Below are 26,788 nucleotides of genomic sequence, written 5' to 3' on the forward strand. Positions count from 1 at the left end.
TAGCTAGTGCTAGACACTCATATTTAAACATAATCAAATGTATATGTTCCCAAGGAAGTGATTGGTTCATGTGATATTTTGAAGTATACATTGTTTCTCACTTATTAATCCATATATTTCTTTTATTTTCATTGGAAGTTAAAAATTCTGCCACCTTAACACTACATTAGCAAATTTCCTAGATATTTTCCTACCTATATTACATATATAGATAAGATAAAGTGATGGTAAGTGCATTTTGTTGAATGAATTGGTGCATAATTTAGTGTGCAAAGACAGTTTATATGAAACCCATGTGTCCTCAAATGTCTAGCATTATGTTTGGAAGAGCAACAAATTATTCTTGACAGTATAGTTCAAAAGTCCTGTTATCAGGTCCACTTAGAAGATGGTCAGCCAAGACACTCTAAAGGAACAATTGGCTTTGAAAAGCAATATTTATGTAATACAGTTATTGCATCAGATGCTTCTGGTAAAAGGAACCAAATCATGGCCTTTGCCATCATCAGCAAGTCCATGTTTGCACAACTGAGTGAGATTTATTCATAAAACTGAAACATGTGTGGGCTGAGAAAAATAGGTCAAAAGTTAATCTCTCTCTCTCTCTCTCTCTCTCTCTCTCTCTCTCTCTTTCTCTCCCCAGTTCCAACTACTAAATACAAAAATTAAATATGTAGCTTTAGGATGTACTTTTAGATTATTAAATGAATATATCATACAGTTTGATTTATTTAAAATCTTTTATTCTCAGCAAAATCAAACATATCATTGAGTTTACATAGAAATACAATTTCCAATCATGTCTTCATAAAAATTCACTGGTGAAGTAAATGTTCATATTAATGACCAATTATGTACTACTTGATCATGCCATTAGCAGAACAGATCACCATTAAAAACTGATAAGTAACATATCTTAAATGTGCAAATATCATCTTAGTATTCTATTGTGTTACAATTGATATTAAATGTTTGCTAAATATATACCTAGTACATAAAGCTTTTTAAAGAACAATAAAAATACAAACTCTATCTGTTTAAAAAAAAGCCATTTATATGGCTTCTAAATATCCTCATTATACAAATTCCAAAATACTATCTGACAAATAGAACAGCAAAAACTTCTTGATGAAATGCATACTGCCCGCTAATTCAGGTTTGACTTGTCAGGTTTAAGAGAACATAAATAGAAAGGCTCGTCTATACCGTAGAGCATGGTGGTACAAATATAGTATTGCATAAGCATATTTGATTTCTGTTCCTAATGAAAAGGTACCTTTAATACCTGCATAAAACTCCATGAGTAGAAATCTACTTAGTTTTGATAAATTTCCTACAACCAAGCCCTTATTTTCATTACTTTATTTTCTTATATTGTGACAAACCAAATTAGAAATTTGACCGTATTTTTTTTTCTGCACTATCACTGTTAGTATTTTACACCTTAGGCAAATATATTGGAAACATATGTTTTCAAAGGTCAGGGTTCATCAGCGTATCAGCATTAACACTACAGAATTTTATTGCTCATATTGGAGATGAAGCTGATGAGAAAGCTTTGTGAGAAACCGGTTCTGACTTTAACAGAGCAAAAACTAAATTTGTTAAATATTCTTAAAATTAAATAGAATACCTCTCAGAAAAGTTAAAGTATCAAACTAATGTGGCATAGAGACATAAGGTCGGTAAGAGAAATACCACATCACAGGCAAAATAAAAGAGACAACAGGCATTGCATCTGTAGAAAGCAAAAACTTCATTTCTTAAAATACCAGAGCAGATGATGGCCCAATGTTATACTAATATGACAACACACCAGAAAAAAAATTTTTTGTTTTTTCAGGGAAGCACTTTTTTCCACAATTGTTACTTTTGAGACAAAGTAAACATTTTTAGAATATAACTTAAATGACTGGTGTTATTATATAATAATTATTAATATTCTAAATATATTTTATATAATACTATTAGAACTTATATTCTTATTTTAGAATTTGGTAAACTTGCAGCATAATAACTAAACTTTTTGAGTTTCATAATGAGATGAACATTTTAAATACAAAATGACATCCATCTAATCACTAGTGGCCTGTTTATTGGCATCAAAATAGAACATGTGTAGCTCAATACTGGTCTCCTGCTTCAGGAATTTGAAAGATATCAAGGTAGGCTTGGGGACTAGGATAATGAACTAATGCCTTTGAGAATGAGCATAAATTTCAAGGTGATGATTATTAGAACACAGACAAGGCAGATACTCAGTAAACTTCTCTCTCAATTACAGATTCACCCATACCACAGAAGGGAACATAAAAATCCAATATACATTACACTAAGTTATACTTAAAATAAAAGATAAATCAACAGTGAATGAGAAAGCTTTTACTTTAATAGATTTAAAAACATTCAGATATTCAAAAATATATTGGCACAGATATAATAACTGTCTTGAAATAATGAATGATATATATGTATATAAACAAACTAAGCATAAGTCAGGATCATTCATTCTTGACGTCAGCACCTGCTGTCTAACGGGTCGAGACAAAATACCGTTCCTTCAAGAGTTAATCCCATTTTGAACCCCTCCTGTAAAGCAGAATAAAATTGTTAAAATTGTTAGTAAAAACAGTAATGGCAAAATAAAAATTGTATCACCAAGCAAAAGAGACTATGAACAGAAATTAACTTCCTATGTCTAAATAAATGCAAATTTTGGTTTATCAAATTTTCACAGAGATGTAAATAACTATGAGTTCTTTTATATTTAGTGACATTTTGCTGTCTTAAGTATATATACTGAATGTGTATGAGAAACAGAAGAAAATACCAATGTAAGACATGAAGTAGTTCTACGATTTATCCATTTCTTTTGCATCAGACCTTTTCAATATTCCATTTTACTCTAAGTTCTTTACTAGTTTTTTAAAAAAGTGTTATGTGTGTGCATGCGCGCATGTGTACCACAAAACTAGAAGAGGGCACTGCATCCCTGGAACCCGAGTTGATAGTTGTGAGGACATTCCAGAAGAGTCCATGTTCTTCACTGCTGAGCTGTTTGTCAAGCCCCTCTTCTGGGAAGGGCTCAAAGCTGCTTGACACTGTTGACATTTTCTATCTGGCTACCACAGTCCACAGGCTGGGTAAAACACTTTGGGAAGGACAGTGTTGTGATCCAAACAGAATGTGGTACCATAGACAACCACACCATCTGAAAGCTGCCCATCAGTTCTGCTTGGAAATTATTTTGAAATTATAACACAATTACATCATTTCTCCCTTCCCTTTTCTTCCTCGAATACCTCTCATATCTCCCTCCTTGCTCTCATTCAAATTCATGGCCTCTTTTTTAAAAAGCCTGTATCAAAATAAGAACTATTGGCTATGTGTATGTATATTTGTCAATATAAATTAAATGCTTTTTTTTTTTTTTTTTTTTTTTTTTTTTTTGGTTTTTCGAGACAGGGTTTCTCTGTGGCTTTGGAGCCTGTCCTGGAACTAGCTCTTGTAGACCAGGCTGGTCTCGAACTCACAGAGATCCACCTGCCTCTGCCTCCCAAGTGCTGGGATTAAAGGCGTGCGCCACCACCGCCCGGCATAAATTAAATGCTTTTAAAAGTGAGTACTGAAAATATTACTCGCTGGTCTTTTTTTCAAATGTTTGGTTGCTATCTGAAGACCTATACACTGTCATCTTCTAGTACATTTTGAATAATGGATGATGATAAATTGATGATAGATTACATATAGATAACAGATAAGTAGTTGATATGATATGATAGAGGGACAATTTGATAGCACACAATACTTTCAATTTTTATCAATTCATTATAAAAGTTCACCAGTTATTATTTCCTGTTGCCGAAAAAGGAAGTTATCAGAGCTATCAGTACCGGAAAAGTAGAAAGTCAAAACAAAAAAGGGAAATGCACATCACTCCCTCATGATTGTGCACCACTTGTGGTAGTGACACCACGGTGAACCACTTAGACTAATCTAACCATCAGCTGGTAGGTCTTGTAGGCTCATGGCTTCCTTTACCCCGATCCAAACCTCCCTGGACACTTAAAGACTGCCCTACAACAGTTTCATTTTTGTTTCGCGGTGTAATGAATTTTGAATATTCCTCGTAAATCTTTAAGCCTCTGATTAAAAACGAGGCTTACTTATTTAAAATAATTATTACTAGCTAACATCACAAATAATTACTCTATAATTAAAACATTGGTCATATTTTCATATGAAACCTTTTGCTGAACTGTATTTTCCTCTGTGAAACAGAGAGCAGTATTTAGTAGAAAGAGAACTCTGAGTAAGTATTCAGACACTGAGGTGAGTGCTTCATTATCTGTTCTTACAGAGCACTCAAGTTTCATGAGAGCAGAAAATTTCCTTCACAGAGTATGTTACCTATAATTTTCTATTCTGCTGTTGTCAAGTGAACTAACTTCCTACATTTTATTTCTCAAAAAACTAATTTATTCTGACCATGACACACTATTAGTCTTTATAGTATCAATTCATTTCCATGACCTTACAATCATGAATAAGGCCAAGCGCATAATTTCATGCATAAAATTCAACATATTTATAATTATTTGTTCCTGTTTTAAATAACAGAAAATATAAGTGTATACAGTAGTATCAAATTACTCCCCAAAGAGATTCTGTTATAAACTAATCTTGGTCTAATAAGCATTAGACTGCTTGTTTCTCAATACTTTCACTCAATACTGTTTCTTTAAAAAATTGAATTTCCTGTTAAAATGACACAGACTTTTTAAATTATAGAATGTTTGCTTTGATTACACAGAACACATTCACAGGTGGGTTAGCCAACTGTGGCCTTTTTGTGAGTGAGGGTTTATTATTCATATTATGAGTGGTTAGTCTCCCAGTCATTCATTTGTTTCTGCAATTACATACATACATGTCAGTGCATGTGTATTCAATGGTTTGCATGCACATGTACGTTGATGCATATGAAATCTAGAGACCATTTGGGCATCATTTCCCAGGAATGCCACCAACCTCCTTGAGATATTTTCATGGAAGGACTGCTTATATTTCATTTATACATAGGGTCCCCAGTTTTTAAACCGTCGACTTGATATTTATATATAACTCTTTTATTTATAGACTTGCCACTGTTCTTAAACATATTACGTTGCCACATGCATGTGTTCATGTGTGTGTGTTTGCACAGATGTATGTGTATAACTGTGTGTGCCCATATACATACATGTACATTTATACACAGCCAAAGATCAAGCTTAGGTATTGTTTTCCAGGAATGTCTTCCATGTCCTTTGAAACAGGGTCTTTCACTGACTTTGAACCTCCTAATTAGGCTATGACGGCCAATAATCCCCAAGAAACCACCTGGCTTTGCTTCCCCAGTGATGAGATTACCCCGCCTCTTTATGGGTTCTGAGACTAAGATTCTCACATCTGCATGGCTAGCATTTTACCAACTGAATTCTCCCTTCAACTCTGTAATTCATTATTATAATTCATGGAATATGTTTCTGGTCATTAATACTACCCTATTCCTTTGCCTAACAGAGATACATGTCGTGAGGTTTAAATTATGCCAGATCAAACAGCTACATAACTCATTTCAAATATATATTAAATTGCCCAACTATCTGAAATGACATGTGGTTTAACATTTACGCTTTAAATCTTACATGCTCAAAGTATCCCTAGAGTTTCAAAGTTTGTACTGTAACTCTTAGGAATAATTTAGTTTTAATCCTCTGTAAAAAAAAGAAGAAAAAAAAAACCCAAGTAGTTAGCTAGGAGGCTTATCATTAACATCCTATAGCGTTCATAGCCTAACATACTATATCAGCCTTTTATATAGCATGTGAAGATACAGCAACTATATGTGTATATTGGATTAATTAGGATAGCTAAATTAATAACAAATTCCTTGTAAAATCTAAATGAAAGAAGGATTTTACTAAGCATAGTTAAAGTGGCCTAGCAAGTAAGTCGTGAACTAACAGAAACATATAATGAGGTGAACAATGAAATGTTGACGGTCACTGAAAAATTAACCTGAAGATCTGAGTTATAAAACCTCTTTTAACACATCCATATTAAACTTGTTTGAATAGACATTAAGCAAAATGTGTAAATACAAAATTTTTAACTCTTAGAAAGATTGTTATTTCTTTGAATGATGAAAATGAGATACCAACCATCTCTGGCGCTACCCACCACGAAAGCAGGAGAATAAAAAAGACATCAAGAAAACGTTAGAAACATCAAAATGCAAAGCATCACATTCCAGATTAATATTACCTGATGACCACATTGCTAAGACACGTCTGTATTTTCTCAAACTGGGTTGCTACAAACGTCCGAAAGCTTATCTTTTAAAACCTACTGAGGTTGTAAGTTTAGTACTAAGAACAAAAGGTCTGCAGGAAAGTCTTCATGATCTGCATCACCCTGAGAAGAGTCATTTCTGCCCGTTCACAGACTTGTGTTCTGCAGTGTCCCAGACAGCTCAAAATAGCACAGATGGCAACAAAGGAAAGTAATTAATTCCAGAGAAGACACAGCGCTAGGTCTCATTAGCCAGCCACATTTAAGTGAAATTTTCAAAGTAATTGAGATATAAAGGTGAGAATTCACTATCATCAGACACAATGCAACAATGCACGTTGAGATCAACAGAAGTTTCATAGCGATCTTTGTTTCACCTCAAAATGTTATATACATATTATTTGATGAAGCTCCTTAATGTAAACTTTGCTGATGTTAAGATGTTTCCTAATTAAATAAAAATTATATGACTCGGTCACTAATAATTTTTTCAGAGTTTTTTTTTTTTAAAAAAGATATGATTTAGTAAATTTTAAGGCTCCGAAATATTTTTTTATGGAAAAGAGAATTATAAGTGATTGCATTTTGGAAATTTTAATATATTCTTTGGAAACATCAAGGCATGCTTTCAATAATTCAACCTTTTAAATGCAGGCATATTATTAAATCTAGAACAAAAAGATGTGTATAAATCAATTAGAAAAATAAGGCAGGCAGCATGCCATTTATCTAAATGGAAGGATGTTTATATTATTGCCTCAGGGCAAGGCATGTGTTTGCCAGTTTTAGAGCCATCTAGACTCTGATTTGGGGGTGGTAAAGCACAAGGAGCCGGGGGGTACATCAGGACAACACGCAAAAACAGTTCTACCTCCTCACATTAATGTCCCAGCCTTCTAATCTCAGTCAGCTCCAAGGAACTGATGCTTGGATTCTCTTAATTATGACACCTGTACATAATTATTTCATCCAAATGTAAGGGGAAAATATCAAGAGAAGTCTTCATTCTAATATAAAGATGACTGTTTTTTTTTCTATCACCGCCCAATGTATGAAGTTTTAGAAACTAATTTCTTACAGCTTATAGAAACATTTAGAAAAAGAAGAGAAAAATAATCAATTTGACTCTATTCCTAAAGAAGTTGCCAATGGTGTTTGTCTTCTTAGTAGTCCAGGAGTCATGGGCCTCCGTTACAATGCTTCTTTTCAAAGATTTTCCTTCATCCAACCCCTTTGCAACTTTGAAATTTGAAACTATTAGGGCTGAAACAAAATCTTACAATTTCATTTCAATGGCCTTTTAAGTTCTTGACTTAAAAATGTATAATCCTGTCATTTTTGTATTAAAAAATAAGCAATTTCTTCCCTTGCATATTGAATCATTCATAAATAGAAAGAAAGGCACAGTCTCAACATGTGTAACAGCTTTTAGGAGTAAGTGTAATGATTTTTAGTCTAACTGCTTTAAATAAGTCTTTAAAGCAACAACAAGGGATATAGTTTTGGTACCAACATTTTCTTTGCTCCAGATTAAAAAGAAATAAACAGTATTTTTGTCCAATCTGTTAAAATAGTCACCTGCATCTCATCTAATTTGGACTGAATATCTGGAGGGAAGTCCCCTGCTCCACAGTTAAATGGGTCAAAAGGTTCAGCTCCAAAAAGGTCCCGTTCTATAAGGAAGAAAACACTTTGTAAGTGAGATGATCAAACATTGGTTGAGACACAGCAAAACCAGGACTATAATTTAAAAGTATAAATTTAATTATTATAGTATTATAAGTACGTACACGATTAAATGATCTCTTGATTCTTATAATATGTAATGGGCATTCTTGATCTAAGTAAGCAAAAAATATATTGTATGATATTACAAATTCTATGGCAAGATGGGATCAGTTATATTCAGGATGGCATTGCCTTAGGCAAGTGTTGCAAGTTCTCATCCGTATGTGAATATTAGTGTCAAATATTCATAACTGTATGTTTAACTTGGAATATTTAGGAAACTAGAATGGGATTACTGGTGGGGAAAGTGAAGGAAGATCTTAAGGGAAGAGAATAGTAGAACGTAGGTGATAAAAGGGGGAAATGCAGAAGAAAGGTTAGGTAAGAAAAGGGGAGGAAGAGTAGGGCAGAGAAGAGGGTTGGAGAAGATTTAACGAACACTAATGATGCAAAAAAATCAATATAGAAACTTAATATTTAATAAGCTTAATGTGTGTGTTTCTGTGTTCATGTAAAAGAATTTAATTGCAACTCTGCAACACAGAGAATAATGCTCTTCCTAGAAGCCATAGGTTGACAAATAGAAAACCCAATATCAAATGTGGGTATCTACTCTAGAGGTTGATTAGGGGTGTCTAGTAGTTCCCACAAACAATACAAGCCATGGTTATAGTTCCTGGTTGCCAATTAGAACTTAATTGCCAGACTTTATTGCTGAAGACACTGCATACTTGGGTCACAGGATATGGAGCAATCATGTTGGCACTAATCAGGAAACTTTATTCACTTTGGCCAGCTTTCACAGTACCATGGGTACCATTTAGGCTAGGCTATTGGGAGAACCCATGATTGAAGAGGTCATAGGTCTCAGGTTGGACCTACTATTATCATCCTACTAGATGGACTTCATATTAAACTGCTTTCTAAACTTATATCTATATGTCTGTAGATTAGTGTAGCTCTCAGACATCATCAAAGATGTTTCTTTGTACAATATATAGTGGTTAGTGTAGAAACTCACAACTGATCAAAGTGCAGGGAATACATGTCAATGGAGAACTTAGTCACAAAGGGGACTTTTAAATCCTTCATCCCATAAATTTAGGAACCATTTTGCAAAAGGAGATAGAAAACCTGTAGGAGCCATATGAGAGTTCTCTAATTCTATTTGTTGCTGCCTCACAACACAGTGGGAAAGCATTGTGTGGAATTTGTAAGTTAACAGTTTATTTGTAGTTTACAAACTTGGATCTTACTTTCACCAAGAAAAACTTTAAGTCACTTTGTCTTGAGCAGCATAAAATGACAAAATTTTCATAGACAACACGAAACCAAATTTTTAACAAGGGTTCTCAGATGAAAGAAACATTTTTTTATTTTAAAAATTGATAGGAATGAATGCAGTATCAAAAGCGATTTTATGATAGGTTATCCAATGCCAAGGTCAACATATATATATATATATATATATGTAATATTAAATATACACAACAGGATGTATTCACTCTCTCTCTCACACACACACACGTGTGTGTGTGTGTGTGTGAGTATAACAATAAATAAGAAATCCATGAATTTAAAGGGAATGAGGAGAGAGTTAGGTGTAAATGATGTAAATACTAAATTCATGTATGAAAATCTCAAAAACGTAAATAAAAAACAAACAAAACAAAATAGCAGGACATAGTGGTTCACATCTTTAACCTCAGTGCTTTGGAGGCAGAAACAGGTGGGTAGGTATCTGTGAATTTGAGACAAGCTTGGTTTAGATAGGACAGTCAGAGCTATACAGTGAGACCCTATCTTGATTAAAAAAAAAAAAAAAACTGTAGGGAACCATGAAGTTGTGTGGCCTAGTTGCCTTGAGAGACATGCATCATATGTTTTTCAGGTTAGAGTCCATTGCTCCTGGGGCACAATGTGCCTTCCAGTTCCTGAGAGACTGATGCGCTCTCTCGGGCAGTGAAGCACCGTTTTGCTTTGTGCTTCTCCGTGATGATCCCGTAGTAGTTAGGGAAGTATGGAAGCTTAACAGGACATTTGATCTTTGATGTGGGGTTCTCCGTCTTTATACTATGAATTTGTTTTATTGTCATTGGTTAATAAAGAAGCTGAGTTGGCCTATGGCAGGGCAGAATATAGGTTGGCAGAAAAACTAAACTTAATGCAGGGAGAAAGAAGGAGCAGTCAGTCAAATGCCCTGTAGCTTGTTCTCAAAGCTAGTGTGAAAGCTGACACTGGAGAAATTCCCAAGAATCCACAAAGATGACCCCAGCTAAGACTCTAAGCAATAGTTGGAAGGCATCTGAACTGGACTTCGCTTATAATCAGATTTGTGACTACCTTAAGTGTCATCGTAGAACCTTCATCCAACAACTGATGGAAGCAAATGCAGAAAGCTACAGCTAAGCACTGGCTGAGCTTCTGGAGACCCGTCCAGGAGAGCGATAATATGAGCATAGGGGTCAAAACCATGATGGGAATCTCCATAGAAACAGCTGACTTGAGCTAGTGGGAACTCTCTGACTCTGGACTGACAGCGAGGCAGCCTGAATAGGACAAGACTAGGCCCTCTGAATATAGGTGACAGATGTGTGGTTGGGTAGTTTTTGTGTCCTCTGGTAGTGAAACCACAATTATCCCTAGTGCATGAACCGACTTTTTGGAGTCCATTCGTTTTGGAGATACCTTGCTCAGCCTGAATATAAAGGGCAGGGACTTGGTCCCACCTCAAATTGATGTGTCAGGTATTTTTACCTCCCCATTGGAAGTCTTACCCTCTCTGCAGAGTGGATGGAGAGTGGGGTGGGGGGAAGGTGGGGGAGTGGGAGGAGGGGAGGGAGTAGGATAGGTTTGTAAAAAGAGAAAAGAGAGTTTCAAAAATTAAATAAATGCCGGGCAGTGGTGGTGCACGCCTTTAATCCCAGCACTTGGGAGGCAGAGGCAGGCGGATCTCTGTGAGTTCGAGGCCAGCCTGGTCTACAAGAGCTAGTTCCAGGACAGGAACCAAAAAAGCTACGGAGAAACTCTGTCTCGAAAGTCCAAAAAAATAAATAAATAAAATTTAAAAAGAAAGGTCTTAGTGCATACATAATAAGGTGGAATATGACACCGATTTTTTTCCAATATACATGTGCTTTGAATAAATGATCCTTGGCTATTGGAATAACTCCTTCAGAATCAGGGCATAGATCAGATATGCCAGGACAATGAATGCCTACTGGTTGCTTTCTGATGTACCAAAGAGAGACTTCAATGTTGTTTACAGATATATAGAATATACATCAGAAAAATGTTTTTGAATATTTAATATATCAAAGACAATCCCCTTAAATAACAGTATACATATACACTCTTTAATATTCTTCCACTAAGGATACATGAATGCCTTGTATATCTAAGCTACTCTAGTAAGCATATTACAAATGAGTACATGATGACTCCTACTTATTTTGAACAGTTAAGATATTAATTAAACAGAAATGCACAGTTGAACTTTTTATGATTCAAATAGCCTTATATCAAAATCTTATTGTCCATATAAGATTCAACTTGGAAATGGAGATGTATTTAGAATTTTTATCGATTATAAAGTTAAATAGAATCAATCAAATTTGAAACCCATATAAAAGCATAATCCTTCAATAATTAAAGCTGTTGGCTTGTTACGTTATTTTCACAAAATGCGGAAGAGGGAAAACACACCCAAATAGCAAGAATATGACTATTTTTAGAGAGCTTACGGATTTCAGCAGATCTGCTAGGTACTGGTGGGAGCTGTGTGCCATTGCGAGTAGGCGTGGGAGACTGGTGTGATATTGGGGAAAAGGGAACCATATCGAAGATGTCAGTGGAAGGAGATTTCACGGTGACACTGCCGGCCTGCAATGAAGATAGGAATCAGTGTGCTGGCCCATGCATGCTTAATACTGTACTGAGAATGTCATATATGTAATCCACACAAGCACAGTCCTGAGTGGAGTCAGATAACCCACCATTGTGTAAAGGAAAGTGGTTAACTATAGTTTCTAGTGGTTCAGACTAATACACCAAATGCTCACTTAGAAAACAACAAAAACTTCTTCTCAATGTCAATAGCAACAGTAGTGTGGACCCTGTTCAAGATTGATGGGCGAGGTGTGTTGGGCTTTTGTATACTTACAAACCATTGTCAACTCTGTCAGAAAATAGCAAATACCTTAGAAACTATTTGAATAGAAATGAAAGTTTTGAAATTGACTTTGCATGAAGTTTTGAACAGAAACAGTCACCATAAGAGACTTTCTTAGTTGTAAATGTTAAAACTCAACTGACATTTTTGTTTTCTGAAAGGTGGAGTACATTAATTTGCAAGTACAGGAGCAAGTAATTGATATTTATTGCAGTAATTTTATTCCTGAATAATTTCATGTTTTCAACACAAAACAGTAACCTTGTAAAATAATAACCAACAATGTAATACTCAATTTCTTAAATTATACAATACAGTCCAGGACTGGGAAAATATAAAAAAAATTGAATATTAACATCATCTGAAAATGCAGTCAAAAATAATGTAAAATGGGAGAATTACCAATGTGCCAAACTAAGTAAAATGTAGTATAATCTTCTAAGGAGACTGTCATATCTGATTAAAGGATGAATTTTTCAGAGAGAAATAGAACTTTTTACTCTTCCTATTAGACTGAGGAAAGATTGCCATGGCTCATGTTGACAGTATAGTTCAGAATAAAAATCAAAGGACACTGGTTGCATGTTGAGAGAAATGGGTTAGTTGTTCATCTAAAATGCGTGTTAATACATTTTTCTGCATAAAAATACCACTATTTGCCCTTCTTCAAAATTTTCCATTATACTCCTCACGCCTTCTACATTTGGGAATCTTGCTCTCCTAATCCTCTTCTGTCTTCCCTCACATCCATAGCTCTCCTTGGGGCATAAAAATGTTAACTCTTACCTGACACTAGAAAGCAGTAATATTGCTTCTCTGTACTGATCCTCCACATCTACTCAGCTTCTAAACTCCGAGGGCTCTCTGCTTCAAACTCTGCTCAGCATAAACTTAAGAAAATAAAAATCCTATAAAGGCCCCAGGTCCCATCCCAACAATTCAAGACACACCTTCTTTTAGCACTTCATAAGGACATGTTCTACAAGAATTCTTTTTAACTAGGGAATGGATAGCAAGTTTTCTGCTTAGTAAGTCACACAAGGTCTTAGACTGCTGTTCTCACTGACTGGCCTGAGTAGACAGTGGTATTAGATTTCCCACCAACAGTCTGGAACCAGACAAGTTGACAGGAGAGACAGAAATGGAAGACATGCTTAGACAGAGATGGATCATTGCTAGTGCTCCAGAAACAGGATGGGTGTCTCAGGAATGCATGTGGCACATGACCAGACACTCTGTGTGGCAGCCGAAGAGGAAAAAAGAACAAGAAACATGCCAAGGAGGAGCAAGGAGGCTCGGAGAGAGTGAATAGCATGAATGAAGATGGTTTGGAAAAGAGTTTTGTGGAAATTTCAAAACCCCGCTGAAGATGAATATCTGTATGAGTTCTCACTGTTCATTTTTAATTGAAATATTTTCATATATTCATAGTTTTAAACAGGATATTGGAATCACCAGGACTTCAGTGGAAGACAGTAGAGAAGAAACTGAGAAAGCCTGTGATGTGTTTTAGGGTCTCAGTGATGGGGCTGTTCACTAACATGAACAGTCATGGTCATGGAAGACATTCTGGTGAATAAGTAGTGACCGGAGAATTTTCTAGTGTTAGTATGCATTTTAGTAATCTTCCAGATTTTGTAAGTATGACTATAGCAATGTATGCAATTTCACAGAGGTAATGCCCATAGGTTGTAAGATATAAAACTCTGTAAGCTCAGGAGCAAAGCTAAAATCTAAAACAGTGACTCCAGCTCTCTGCCCATCCTTAAAGTAAGGAGTTCCCCATAGTAAGACATTCTAGAGATGGAAAGGAAGTTGACAAGGACCTCATAGAAACTGGAAGTCATATAGCAGGCAAGTAGCATAGTAAACAGGGTCTGAGTATCAAGACTTTGGGAGTCACTCTTCTGTCATGGACACTTCCTGTCAAGAGCTGAGCTCTCTCCAGGTGTCAGATTCTACAGATGCTAATTAACTCAACAATCTGACATCAAAGCTACAGTTGAGCCTTTATTCATTTACTCTGATACTCTAGGCAAGAGGCTAGAAAGAGGGAACCCTACCACATCAACACGCCATTGCATTTTCCCCCATAAGAGCCACTGAAAGGGTAGAGGTAAGGCATGATGTACTAGGTTATTGCTGAGGGAACTGGAACAAAAGACTCACCAAGGTTAAACTTTCGGTTTTCCTTTATTTTTGCTTTTTGTAAGAGACAGAGAAGTGCTGAATACAGAATCGGAGAGGGGAGAAGTGTGGCAAAGACCCTCGCATGAAGAAATCTGGCAGCAACATTAAAGAGATGCCTTGACCAAGAGTGTCAGAGAGGGGCTTTTGTATCAAGGCTTGAATGCAGAGCCCATGAGCATATGGCCAGCTGGGAAGGAGAACGCATGACTCAACTCAAAACTGCCCCAGTTCTGCGGTGGTGGCATGGTGGGTGGACAGCCCTTTTCTTACCAGTGTCCAGATGTTGACTCATTGTAAAATTCATCTTTCCTGCACTTCTTCTTAATTTGTATTTTAAAAATTGGAATATAGTAATACCACTTACTCTCTTCCTCTCCTCTCCCCAATTTCTCCCATATATATTCCATATAGTTCCCTCACTCCCTCCCAAACCCATGGCCTTTTTTTCTTTAATTGTTACTGTTCCATATGTATATAAATGGATTAATACATAGGTACAACCTACCGATTCCATTTAATGATATTTCTTTGTCTATGTTCTCAGGGACATGGGGAAGACTAATTTCTCCCGTCTCGGCACTTGGTAATTACTCCAGGTACATTTTTAACAATCCTTAAAAATAACAAACCCTCTAATTTGAAACTTATACCACCAGGAAAATACTATTTCAGGCCCCCAGATCTAAAGTGGGTTTATAATTTCTTAATTACGAGACCTATTATCTTATATTTCATTTCAAAAATATTTAAGTTAAATGGTTGTGACTAACCTAGCCACAAACCCTGAAAAGAAACCCGAGACAAAAGCCCAGTGCTGTGCGCAGGGACTGCCTGGGGGAACTGGACAGAAAACACGCTTGCTTCCCATTCCATAGGCTTTGTCTTGGAATCATCTGGGTGCAGCCAACAATCCCGAAGCTGGGAAGTACTCATCATTTTCTGCGGGCACCAAATGTTCTTTACTGATGTTCATGTTTACACTTCGTGCCTCTGTTTAGAGACGCTCGTTTGCCTTATTGCGTAATTGAGAGTTTTCATAATGGGTTCTTGCCTAGCTTGAATTCAAGAGCATTTGAGAAAGCACGTTGTTTACCCACAACGCAATACACATTTTAAGTTGTAATTGTCTTATCGAGTCTAATCAGTGGCTGCACAGCAGATTATATAAAAGTAGAATTTCATCTAACACCGGTTAATTGAAAGGGAGACATTTGCTTTACCCAGCAATAGACAGTCCAGTATTCCTGGAAACTATAATTTTATTCATTTAACTTTTGGGAACAACTTGATTGTTTGAAAGCTTCTCTACTTAGTAAAGGAAAATGCAAGCACTCAGACATAGGAATCATGAGGAAAAGTTTGACGTGACTTGGTTTACCCACATTTTTACGAAGGGACAATCTCCTGAAAGTGTTTTCATGAGGCCAGAAGGGCAGAATAAACCCCCCTTTCAAATATAAATAATATAAATATGACACTGCCATGCAGACATAATGAACATAAATCAGCTTGCTTCTAGACAATTGGTCTCAAATGGCAGCAAAACAGTCTCTCGTTGATTGCCAAACCACGAGAACACAGAACAAAGCAAAGTTTCTTATCAAGGAACGGAAATTTCTCAGTGTATCTAAATGATACTTTTGCCTGAGGACCAATTTCTAAAACCAACCAAAGGTTTCCACAATCTCAATGTATTAAGAAGATACATATTATGGGTAATATCAAGGCCTATTTCATTTGTCAGAAAAGGAACCCGTGACTTAGACCACTGAGTGGGATTTAGGACTGTGAACATTCAATGTTGGGATGGTCAATACAGAGGTCATCTGTTTCAAGGGGATGCTGCACTCAGCACCAACACATTGAAAACTCTTTAAGTATATGAGGACAATTTAATTATGCACATGAAATTCATCTTTATGAATGTATGTGGGATTTCCAATCAATTCTACTATTTCTTCAGCTACAATATAGACCACCGCCTCTATTCCTTTAACCAAACTGCTACTAGGTCTAACCATCTTGTAAGCACCCTCTATTTTATTCCTGATTTACACGCACGCACACACACACACACACACACAAATGTAAAATGTACAGCATATACAGAATTTCAACTATAGAGCAGGCTTTTGGAACTCTGTGAAATATTCTTTCCTAGTGTGTCCCTGAAGGTAACAGTCAAGCTTCACAAGAACAGATGGAAGTTATTTCTAATTTAACAGAAATGGGTTAACCTGAAAGCAAATGGCAAATCACCAAATAAGAGATGCTTACACTTTCATTTGTATTTTAATTATTATAATCTGCCATTTTTCCAAGTCAATAGTTTGACCCATTCCAAATCTTTAAAAATAGGTCTTCATATTAAAAAAATTGAAGGTAATATAAACCTATTTTTAACATTTTACTATTAGGAATGTGGGAAATTATTTTAACAGTGGTCAAGTAAATATGGCTAAACTTAGTACCTTGCCAGTTTATTTCACTGCTGTCGGGGAAAAATAGAAAATGAGAAGCAAAGACATTTATTTGTTCATAATCTCATCAAAAAAGAAGAGCCCTGAAACCATCTGCACACAAAGAACAAAACAGACTTAGTAGCTTGTTTTTATATATTTGTGAAAACATATATATGTATGTTTATATATGTATATATAAACACATATCTACGTAACAATAATAATAAAAGAAAAAGAGGCTCTCACTTAAAGAGTAGGGAAATGGGTTGGTCTGAGTATCCATGGAAGAGTTGGGATGAGGGTACCTGGGAAGGGGAGGAAGGAGGGAGGGAAAAGGGAGAGAAATGCAATTCTATATTAAAAATGTACTGAAAATAAAGAACAAAAGAGGGTAACAAAAGCCTATAATGATAGATTTGTTGTAATTCATAGTTTTAGCATTATTATCACTTAACGTCATCTAAATTTTAGAAACCTAGAATACTTTTGGATCGACACTCCTTTAATATGTTCTTTATCATACTCCCATTCTTTTCTTACCGTCATAATAATCATTGAATGCTCAAGAACACAGGTTCTCAGGCCATGGGACATGACCCCTCTGGTAGTTGAACTACTCTTTAAACAGGGTCACATATCAGATTTCATGTATATCAGATATTCACATTACATTACATAACAGTATCAAAATTACAGTCATGAAATAGCAGCGAAATAATTTTAGGGTTGGGGTCATCAAAACATGAGAAACTGTAGCAAAGGGTTGCAACATTGGGCAGGCTGAGAACCGCTGCTCCAGAGCTCAATAAGACCCTTAAACCCATGAGTATTGCTTAAATGAAGCTTTGTCTTCTTTAACCAAGCTCTTACTGTGTCTTACTTAAACCCCCCATGCTCAATTACAACTTCACCCTTGTCTTGATCTTTTCACAGTTACCCAGCATTAGTGTAGGACAGTGTCTGCCTTGAGACAAGTTGATGTGCTCTGATAGGGAGGGAGCAGTTCTAAGAATGAGTTCCAAATTCATTTGACCCTCCCAAATCTTCACCTTCAATGAAATGGCCTCGAATTTCTGTCCTCATAAAAAGGAAACAGTGAATATTCTTTGGGTTTGCATCAAAAATAATGACACACTTATTTTATATTTTGAGAACCCAAAGACTGAACCAAAGCATGCCTGATAGGTTCTAGAAACAACCACTCAAGAATCACTAGAAAAACACCCTCCCTCATACACTGTGTTTTACAACAAAACTTAAAATAAGCATTTTAACATGTCTCAAATGGATGTGTGCTTCATTTTGCATATTTTTGGGTCAAAGCAGAAGACAAAGCCATTGTTCTGTATCTTGAGAAAAGGGAAGCAAGCCAAAACAAAACAACACAAAATCCTCAAGGGCTGTATAAAGCGAAGAATAAGAGTAAGAAGGATTGGGATAAGACCAATAAGCCCACTACACATATTGTCTGCACTCAGGAGTCTGCCAACTCTTTGTGTTCAGCTGGAGCAGCAGACTGTCTCCAATGCTGGGCAATGGATAGACCAACTCTCTCAGTACATGGATGGAAAAACAAGTAAACTGAAAAAAACAATCAACTTCCAGGTTATGCTAGTTTGAAGCCCTAAGCCCAGTTCTCATAGAAGCATCCTTCTTTCTGGTGATGAACTAATAAGCTATTATGATATTATTCTATAAAATTATATATAAGTACTTTATATATAAATTGTCAAAATCTTTCCAACAGTTTACTGGTCTCAATTGTGTTCAACTCCACACACTCATGCTTTAAGTTAAACAGTGTGAATAAAATGCATTATAAAGATTAGTAGTAGTACAGATTATTGAACAGGAAAATATTCAGTATTAACAACATCATTGCAAGAAAACAATATAGCTTTAAATTGCACGCTCTCAAAAATAATCCCCTTGGCCAAAATCACTTAATAATGGTATCATGCTTGATATTGGAAACAAGTTTTAAAGATGGATCAGGTCAGACACAAATAATTTCATATCAGATGTCTGAACCGAACCTGCACATTTCAGTGTCTGAAGCAACCACGCCCAGTACACGGTCTTGTTCTCAGTCTATTTCCTAAAGTGAAGCTCAGCACCACGGGGCTAGCTTGCATGGATATTGTGACTAACTTCAGGAAGCAATAACCAACAGGAAAGAAGGATAGGACTTGCCACAAAGGGAGAAAGTATATTCACCCTTAAGATCAAAGGGTGGTTGAAATCATTTTGGGTAACAAGGGATAACAAAAAGAGTAACATGAAAAATAACCATGTTCTGAACTATCTACAAAATTTAAATGTGGAAAGGCCCCCTGCTGAGCAGTCTAGTTAGTTTTATTATTGATCACAAAAATGATTTGAATCAAAGAAGGATTCAAGATCAGGAGGTGTTTGACATCATACAATTACACTTTCAATGTACTTACTGGAGAAGATGACACTTGACTTATTCTCAACCGGTTTTCTAAATCTTGAACTTTATTTTTAAGTTCCATATTTTCGGTTTCTAAATCTTGGATCTAAAAATCAAAAGATCATTGAATAATTTTCAGGATTATTTTTTTCTTGGAAAATATTGGCTGTTATCTCAGTTACATTAGAAAAGAACATTTTATTTATAAAATTCATTTATATTTTATATTTATAAAATTCAAAAGTCTTTGGTGCACAAGGAGCATTAGTTGCCACAGTTCGGGAAATATCAGAAGATCCAAGGTCACTAGGATGATAACAAATTAAAAAAATACTGTGTGTGAAAATTTTATGTTCCCAATATTTATTTCTGTGTTTACTTGTTGAGTGGTGCACGTTATACCCATCTTGGGGTATAGAACCACAAGACAGAAAAGCTGCCTGTGAACATGGGAGTGTGGAGACGGGGCATAATTGAATTACGAAGGAATCCGAGCTGCATGGGAATCCACTTACCCAGCATCTGCTGCCTCTGCTGCTCTGATCCCCATGAGAAGCATCAGGAAGTGAAGCAAAATCACATGAGAACACTAAGTTCTTGTGGGAATTCAATATAAAACAGTTAAAGACTGTGCAGAGGCCCCGGGATGAAGAGTTATAGGAATATGTTGAGAGCAGCTACCGCCGTGTTAGGGACAATAAATGGCAGGACTTCTCGGTTTGTTCAACCATACACAAATTTCCCTGTACACACACCAGACAAATGTGAAGCCAGAAGCTTAGGTTACTCACTCTCTTCTGCATCCCAGCAATCTGCTTTCTTGTTTCCACATCTTTCCCTCCAGATTCTAGAAATTTCCTGTATGCCAGATCAAATGCTTGACCAATTGTTAATGTTATTTCTTCAGCCTTTGAAAAAAAAGCCATACAATGAAGATCTACATATTAGTAACAATTAATCAAGGCGTCATTTACCCTACCCCCAAACCAACCAACCAACCAACAAAAAACTGGAGCTCTTCAGAGACATGAGTTGAAAGTATTCAGGGCTGACATAAAGATCTGATGTCCCTCAACCTCAAGAGTAAAATCAAGTGAAGAGAAAGGAGGCCACCAAAGAGCAGCAATTGGATTTAGAAAGTCCTGTGAGCTGCTTTTGCAGACTCCTCTCTGTTTAATTGAAGAATGTTCTGCAGCTGTTTTCTCGCTTCCTTAAATACCTAGTATCAGTTAAAGGCAAGCATCAAATTGAGTGGTTTCCCCTGCTGTCTTGTTACTGCTTTCTTTTTCCAACGAGAAGGAGTTTTAAACTCTGGGCAGGTAGCATGAATGAAGTCACCAGGGGTAGGGGCAGTCCCTGGACAATTCCAGGGAAGACCTCTCTAGACAGAGCAGCTAGGTCCAGCTGGTTCATTGCTCCTCACATAACTGAGCAGTTTCAATCAGGGTCGGATCTTAAACACAGGCGATGAGGGCAATGATGTGAAATTTTATATGAGAGCCTCTAATTTTCAGTGATGTTAACAACTCACATTTTTGTAAGATGGTGATAACAGAACAAAGTATACCTGACATTGGCATTGGATCTGGTATATATTGTATCAAGAAGAAAGATGATGATAACAGAGGACAGCTGTCATCTGAATTGGAACTGATATATATTCTATCACAAAGAGACAGCTGCAGACACCCCAAGTCACTACCTCATTCCTTCTTCACCTGAATCTCCAGAGTTTCATAAAGAACTCATGAAATATTTATTTACTTAATTAAGCAGGAGTTAAGAAGGCACTAAATGATTTAATGTACAGATAAGTGTTATAATAAAAGCAATGTGCCTGTTTTTAATGATAGGACAATGGTGGTAGCTTTAAGTATTGAAAATATCCCCCTGAAACAAGTCAGCATTGTAATACTTTTTAGGTACTATAAGCTACCTAAAACATTTTCTTAAAATTTAGATATTTAATTGACACTGTCATGTCATTAAAGGCTGTTTCAAAAATTAAAACATAGAATATGACTATATTAAAACTATAAGAAAGCATTATAAATGTTTCCACTATAGACATATTGGGTAGAGAGGACTCCTCCTATATTAATGATGCATATATGTCTTGACCATACCCCAGTTTTCTACAAAGAATCAGTGGAAATTGTATAAATGTAAAATTTTAATAGCATAGTATCCTTTAACCAGGAAAAGGAACTGCAGTCTGTCGTATTGTAGAATAGGGCCTTCATCTAAATTAGAAACAGAAAATGTGTGGGTTTTGTTTGATGTTTTGAAGTAGAGTCATACTGTGGAGCCCTGGCAGGCCTGTAATTCACTTTGTGAACAAGACTGGCTTTGAACTCATAGAGATCTGACTACTTCTGCCTCCCAAGTACTGTAACAATAGGTGTGTGCGGCCACTCACATTCTGTCTCTGCTTGGCTTTGCAGGTCTGTGGTCATCAGTGAATCTCTGTAGCATTTATTTATTTAAAGGAAGAGAAATGTTTGGCTTGAAATAGGCCACCACTTTTCTTGTGATTGTTTTTCTTGTGGCATATTTGTGCGCTCTGAAGATGTATTGTTGTGACTGGTGTAGTAAAAACCTGAACAGCCAATAGCTAGGCAGGGAGGATAGATGGGATTTTCAGGGAGAGAAAGGAAGAGGAATCTAGGCATGTGAATTATGCCAGTGATATGCCAATGAGACATGGGAAAAGTTTGACATACAGAATGAAGAAAAAGATAAAAGTCACATGGTAAAATGTAGATTAATAGAAATGAGTCAGTTTAAGTTATAAGAGCTAGTGGGACAAGCCTATGCTAAGTCTGAGCTTTCACAATTAATAACTCTCCATGACATTATTTGGGAGCCTGCTAGCAGGACAGAAGGAGACTGGTTACATTTTTTAGATTTACCTTAAATTGCAAGAATTTCCATAGAGAGGTTCTGGCAACACTGTGTCCTGCTCTTCCTAATAGTATTATATCTCAAAGCTACAGCACAAATCACAGCTAGAATATAGATAATATTGTCAAAGCACAGAAAATTTCATAACCATCCTTCACTTTGCTGTAAAGACATTCCTTTCCCAATCTGTTCTCAGCTCTTCCTCATAACACAAGGAAACATCAATTAGTTTTGTGTCTATGATTTTGCCTGTGTTGGAGTACTAAAGACGTAAAATCACAGAACACTATGTCCAGGGACTGGCCTTTTTCCTTGTCTGCAGAATCATCAGGATGCTTTATGTTTTAACAGCTCACTTCTTTCCATTGCTAAATAGGGTTCTGAGGTTTAAATGTATAAAAGACTATTCACCTACTTTTTAGGGTGATTGTAGTTTGGGACTGTTAGTAAATAGGAAGTCATGCAAACAAACACATATGTGTGTCTTTTTGTAAATATTATCAGGTTTGTTTTCTGTGAATATTTTAAGCTTTGATTTCTGTGTGGTGAGTTTCTAAGCCGTTCATGCAAGAGTTTGTGAGTTCTTAACAGACTCACAAACTGTTTACCCTGAGTGGCTCTAGCATTTAGTGTTCCCAGCAGCTCCACATGAGTCATGCCTTTTCCACATCCTCAGCAGCATTGGGAGGCTTTGTTGTAATCTTTCGGGGAGCTGTGGGATAATGTCTCAGTTTGATTTTTCAACTGAATTCTCCTAATATGCCCTCCTCGTCAGTGAAATGTGATTTTTGCCCATTCTATAGCTTGATAGACTTTATACTGCAGGTCACTGAGGGTTCTTGACATGAGTCCTGTCTCCTCTGAGGTTTCCAAACAATTTTTCCTGGGCTTAGCTAGTTTTGTCATCTCTGTAAGAGTCTTTTGCATAATAGCAACCTTCACATTAGCCTACAGAAGACAATGGATGAGCCAATACTCATCAGCTGCTCTCAGTCCATTGCTATGATGGCTTTTTTCTTCCAGGCATCTGGCAGCTGCACATCATGGAGTGAGTTTATTTAAGCAATTTAAATAAATATCCATGAACATTTGACTTTGGGATTTTGAAGGTGGAGTCAAATCTGTTTTCTGCAGCAACTCTAAGATGTGACAGAGCACTGTGTACACACAGTGACTTCCAGAAAAACTAAAAACCTGAATTTGTCATTTCTATTGCTTCAATTTAAACTACCTGTATTTGACATTTATGTATTTAACTGTGGAAGTTACATGATGGGGAAAATATCAGCAAGTATTTTGGAGAGGATAATTCCTTATTAATTATTAAAATACTTTTAAAATTCTTAATCTTAAAACATTTATGGAAACAGTCTTCAGAAAGAGGTCTTAGAGACAATCTAATTGAGTTTTAAATGATGACAAGACTTAAGTCTGGGTTTCTATTGTACAAAGATCATGTGACTTCAGTAGAAATATATTCTTAGACAGTTTATGATAGAATAAAATGCTACAAAAGTGAATGCAAAGCAAAAACTTCTCTGGAAGGTAGAAAGTATACGTTTTCTTTTTCTCTTCTTTCCTTGTTTTGTTTTAAATCATTAAACATCCAGGGTCCCTACGCAGGAATATAAAATGTACCAGTTTAATGCTGTACTTTCCTCACCTTTGGAGTGCTATTTTGTACACTCCACAAATGTCACTTTCATATATATATAGTTATTTATTATGTATATAATATTCTGTCTGTGTGTATGCCTGAAGGCCAGAAGAGGGCACCAGACCTCATTACAGATGGTTGTGAACCACCATGTGGTTTCTGGGAATTGAACTCAGGACCTTTGGAAGAGCAGGTAATGCTCTTAGCCACTGAGCCATCTCTCCAGCCCCTACAAATGCCACTTTCAAGGCAAATGGCATGCTCTTGAATGGTTTTAGCATGCTCGACTATTCCCTGTCCTTTCAGAATCTGCATTCCTAGTATTTCCTTATAGTTTCGTTCTTCTCCTTCTGTTTTTGATAGCATTCATTCAAGATACACTAACAGAAAGACAATTCTACCTTCATTTACATATTATAATTAGAGACATAATTAAGCATGTAGTGAAAAAATACATTGGAATCAAGGAAACAGTTCAACTTCAAGTTCATGAAAGCAGGCCTGCTCCTGTAAAGGGGGCTCATTGAGGTACTACAACTTCCTTTCCCAGAATTTTAGACCACTGTGCAGTAGCTTTCTGGACCACAGCACCGTTTTGTAAGTCAGCCCCTTGTTTCTGAATTACTCAGAAAAGCATTAATATTGCCCACCCCCCCCCCTTTTTTTTTTTTATCTTTTTACAGCCTCCTTTCCCCAGCACTTTGGGCTTCTTTTTTTTTTGTATTTATTTATTCATTATGTATACAATATTCTGTCTGTGTTATGACTGCAGGCCAGAAGAGAGCACCAGACCCCCAATACAGATGGTTGTAAGCCACCATGTGGTTGCTGGTAATTGAACTCAGGACCTTTGGAAGAGCAGGCAATGCTCTTAACCTCTGAGCCATCTCTCCAGCCCCCACTTTGGGCTTCCTTAATCTTTCTCTAACATCTATGTAGTGAGCCTTCATGTCAGTAACTCAAATGGAGGGTTTTATCCCTTCATCTTTTATTCTTCTCCAGACAGCTACTGAGAGTTATAATTTGACTTCCATATAAGTTCAACAAGTAAACTCTAATAAAATTATCCTTGGGATTAAAAAAGAACTATACTTTTAAAAATGTAATATACAAGATTTGCTTTATGATCATGTGATCATAGGACAGATTTAGATATTTAAATGAGTTTCAAGGAAAGATTATAAAGTAGCACATAGTTTATAAATGCTTATATTTATTAAGAATTCTAATTAAGAACTATTTCAGAGAATCCCAAGGAAGTTGCTTTCTATGTTCAAGGCATGGATGAAATAAAATTGAGCTTATTGTTTTGGTGAAAATGTAAAAAGACTGTTTTATCTTAAAATAGAAATGATTTTTAGGAATATCAGCTTTAATAGTCTCAAACATACAAACAAAGTCATCTGCAAACCACATGTTGAAAAAGCAGAGGAATATTCAACTATGGTTTATTTGTGAAATGGGATAAGTTTCAAAAATAGTGTGGTCTCCATATAAAGTTCCCTCTTGTCTGTAGAATGCTTCCTTGCAGCGATAAGCATATTTTTCAGATGAGATATTCTGTAATGTTTACAAATCCCAAATAGATCTTATGATGCCACATAAACACCATATGAACTTGCTTTTTAAGAGCTCTAAAATGTAAAAGATGTGGCTACTTGGGGTAAATTTCAACAATGTATTTTTCATCAAGATAAAAAAATTACTGGGGGGGCTGGAGAGATGGCTCAGTGGTTAAGAGCATTGCCTGCTCTTCCAAAGGTCCTGAGTTCAATTCCCAGCAACCACATAGTGGCTCACAACCATCTGTAAAGAGGTCTGGTGCCCTCTTCTGGCCTGCAGACATGCACACAGACAGAATATTGTATACATAATAAAAAATTACTGGGTTTCTGTTATCCACCTGATACAAGTAATAGGTCTGAAATAAACAGGTATTTTTTCTCAAAAGGTCTGTAAAATTAAAAATATGAATCACCTAATTTTCTATTTTTGAGAACAAGGCAAAAATAGAATCTAAATGAGTTTAGCTCTGTTTCCATTTTAATCCAATAGTGCTGTTGAGGTTGGATGGTTTTCCATTGACGTATTCAATGGTTGCAATATGCGCTCAGAATTGACATCATAGGTTTTATAGCAGAACTCGGACTTGGCTATGAAAATGAGCTCACACTCATAAGCAAGACACACGGTTTTCCTTCAGATGTTGGGTGATTCAGGAATTGTTGCATGACTCAGAATTTCCTAAGTGCCCTTACATGCTAAGAACTTCAGAATTCATTCATAGTAACACACACACCACACCACACACACACACACACACACACACACACACACGGGGAAGGGGGCTCAACATCACTACTTATGCTAAGTGTTCTGAATAATAGACATCAAATGCCAGCTTTCAAAGAACTGGGAACATTTTTTTTTGTTGTTGTTTTTTGTTTATTGTTTTTCGAGACAGGGTTTCTCTGTGGTTTTGGAGCCTGTCCTGGAACTAGCTCTGTAGACCAGGCTGGTCTCGAACTCACAGAGATCCACCTGCCTCTGCCTCCCAAGTGCTGGGATTAAAGGCGTGTGCCACCACCGCCCGGCTAGAACTGGGAACATTTTAAGAAGGCATACAGCATTTGTACCTCGGCTGAAGATACTTGCCTTGCCTTCACTAAATTCCTCATATTCCAGGAAAACCTCTGCTCGCCGTTCCTCTTTGCATCATGCAGACATTTGTCAATCACTTTTAAATTAAAATTTAAAATAAACTAAATGACGTTGAGATAAATACAAAGAGATAAAAGTAGCCATGATGCTCTAAGAGAAAGAAATTTGCATGCAAGCTTTTGCAAATGAACATAAGCATTTAGTTAGGATGAAATTCTGAAGCCTGTTCTCACGACAGGATGAAT

At 36.3% G+C, this 26,788-nt stretch overlaps 1 protein-coding gene across 2 annotated transcripts in view; it reads right to left on the bottom strand.

Moving 5' to 3' along the window:
• Positions 1 to 752: 752 nt before the first annotated feature.
• The window catches only part of Gulp1 (GULP PTB domain containing engulfment adaptor 1), a 213,373-nt gene continuing 187,337 nt past the window's right edge, over positions 753 to 26,788 (bottom strand). Inside the window, exons 7-12 of one of the 2 annotated variants that reach the window (XM_057758575.1) lie at positions 20,113 to 20,229; positions 19,837 to 19,860; positions 19,335 to 19,427; positions 11,808 to 11,946; positions 7,915 to 8,009; positions 753 to 2,589 (exon numbers count right to left, since the gene is read on the bottom strand). In XM_057758575.1, coding sequence (XP_057614558.1) covers positions 2,518 to 2,589; positions 7,915 to 8,009; positions 11,808 to 11,946; positions 19,335 to 19,427; positions 19,837 to 19,860; positions 20,113 to 20,229 — 540 coding nt within the window. In that variant the 3' untranslated portion in view covers positions 753 to 2,517. The remainder of the gene's footprint in view (positions 2,590 to 7,914; positions 8,010 to 11,807; positions 11,947 to 19,334; positions 19,428 to 19,836; positions 19,861 to 20,112; positions 20,230 to 26,788) is intronic. The other variant, XM_057758576.1, reaches the window with a different exon arrangement.

This window comes from Chionomys nivalis, chromosome 26 (genome assembly GCF_950005125.1).
Source record: "Chionomys nivalis chromosome 26, mChiNiv1.1, whole genome shotgun sequence".
Classification (NCBI taxonomy): Eukaryota; Metazoa; Chordata; class Mammalia; order Rodentia; family Cricetidae; genus Chionomys; species Chionomys nivalis.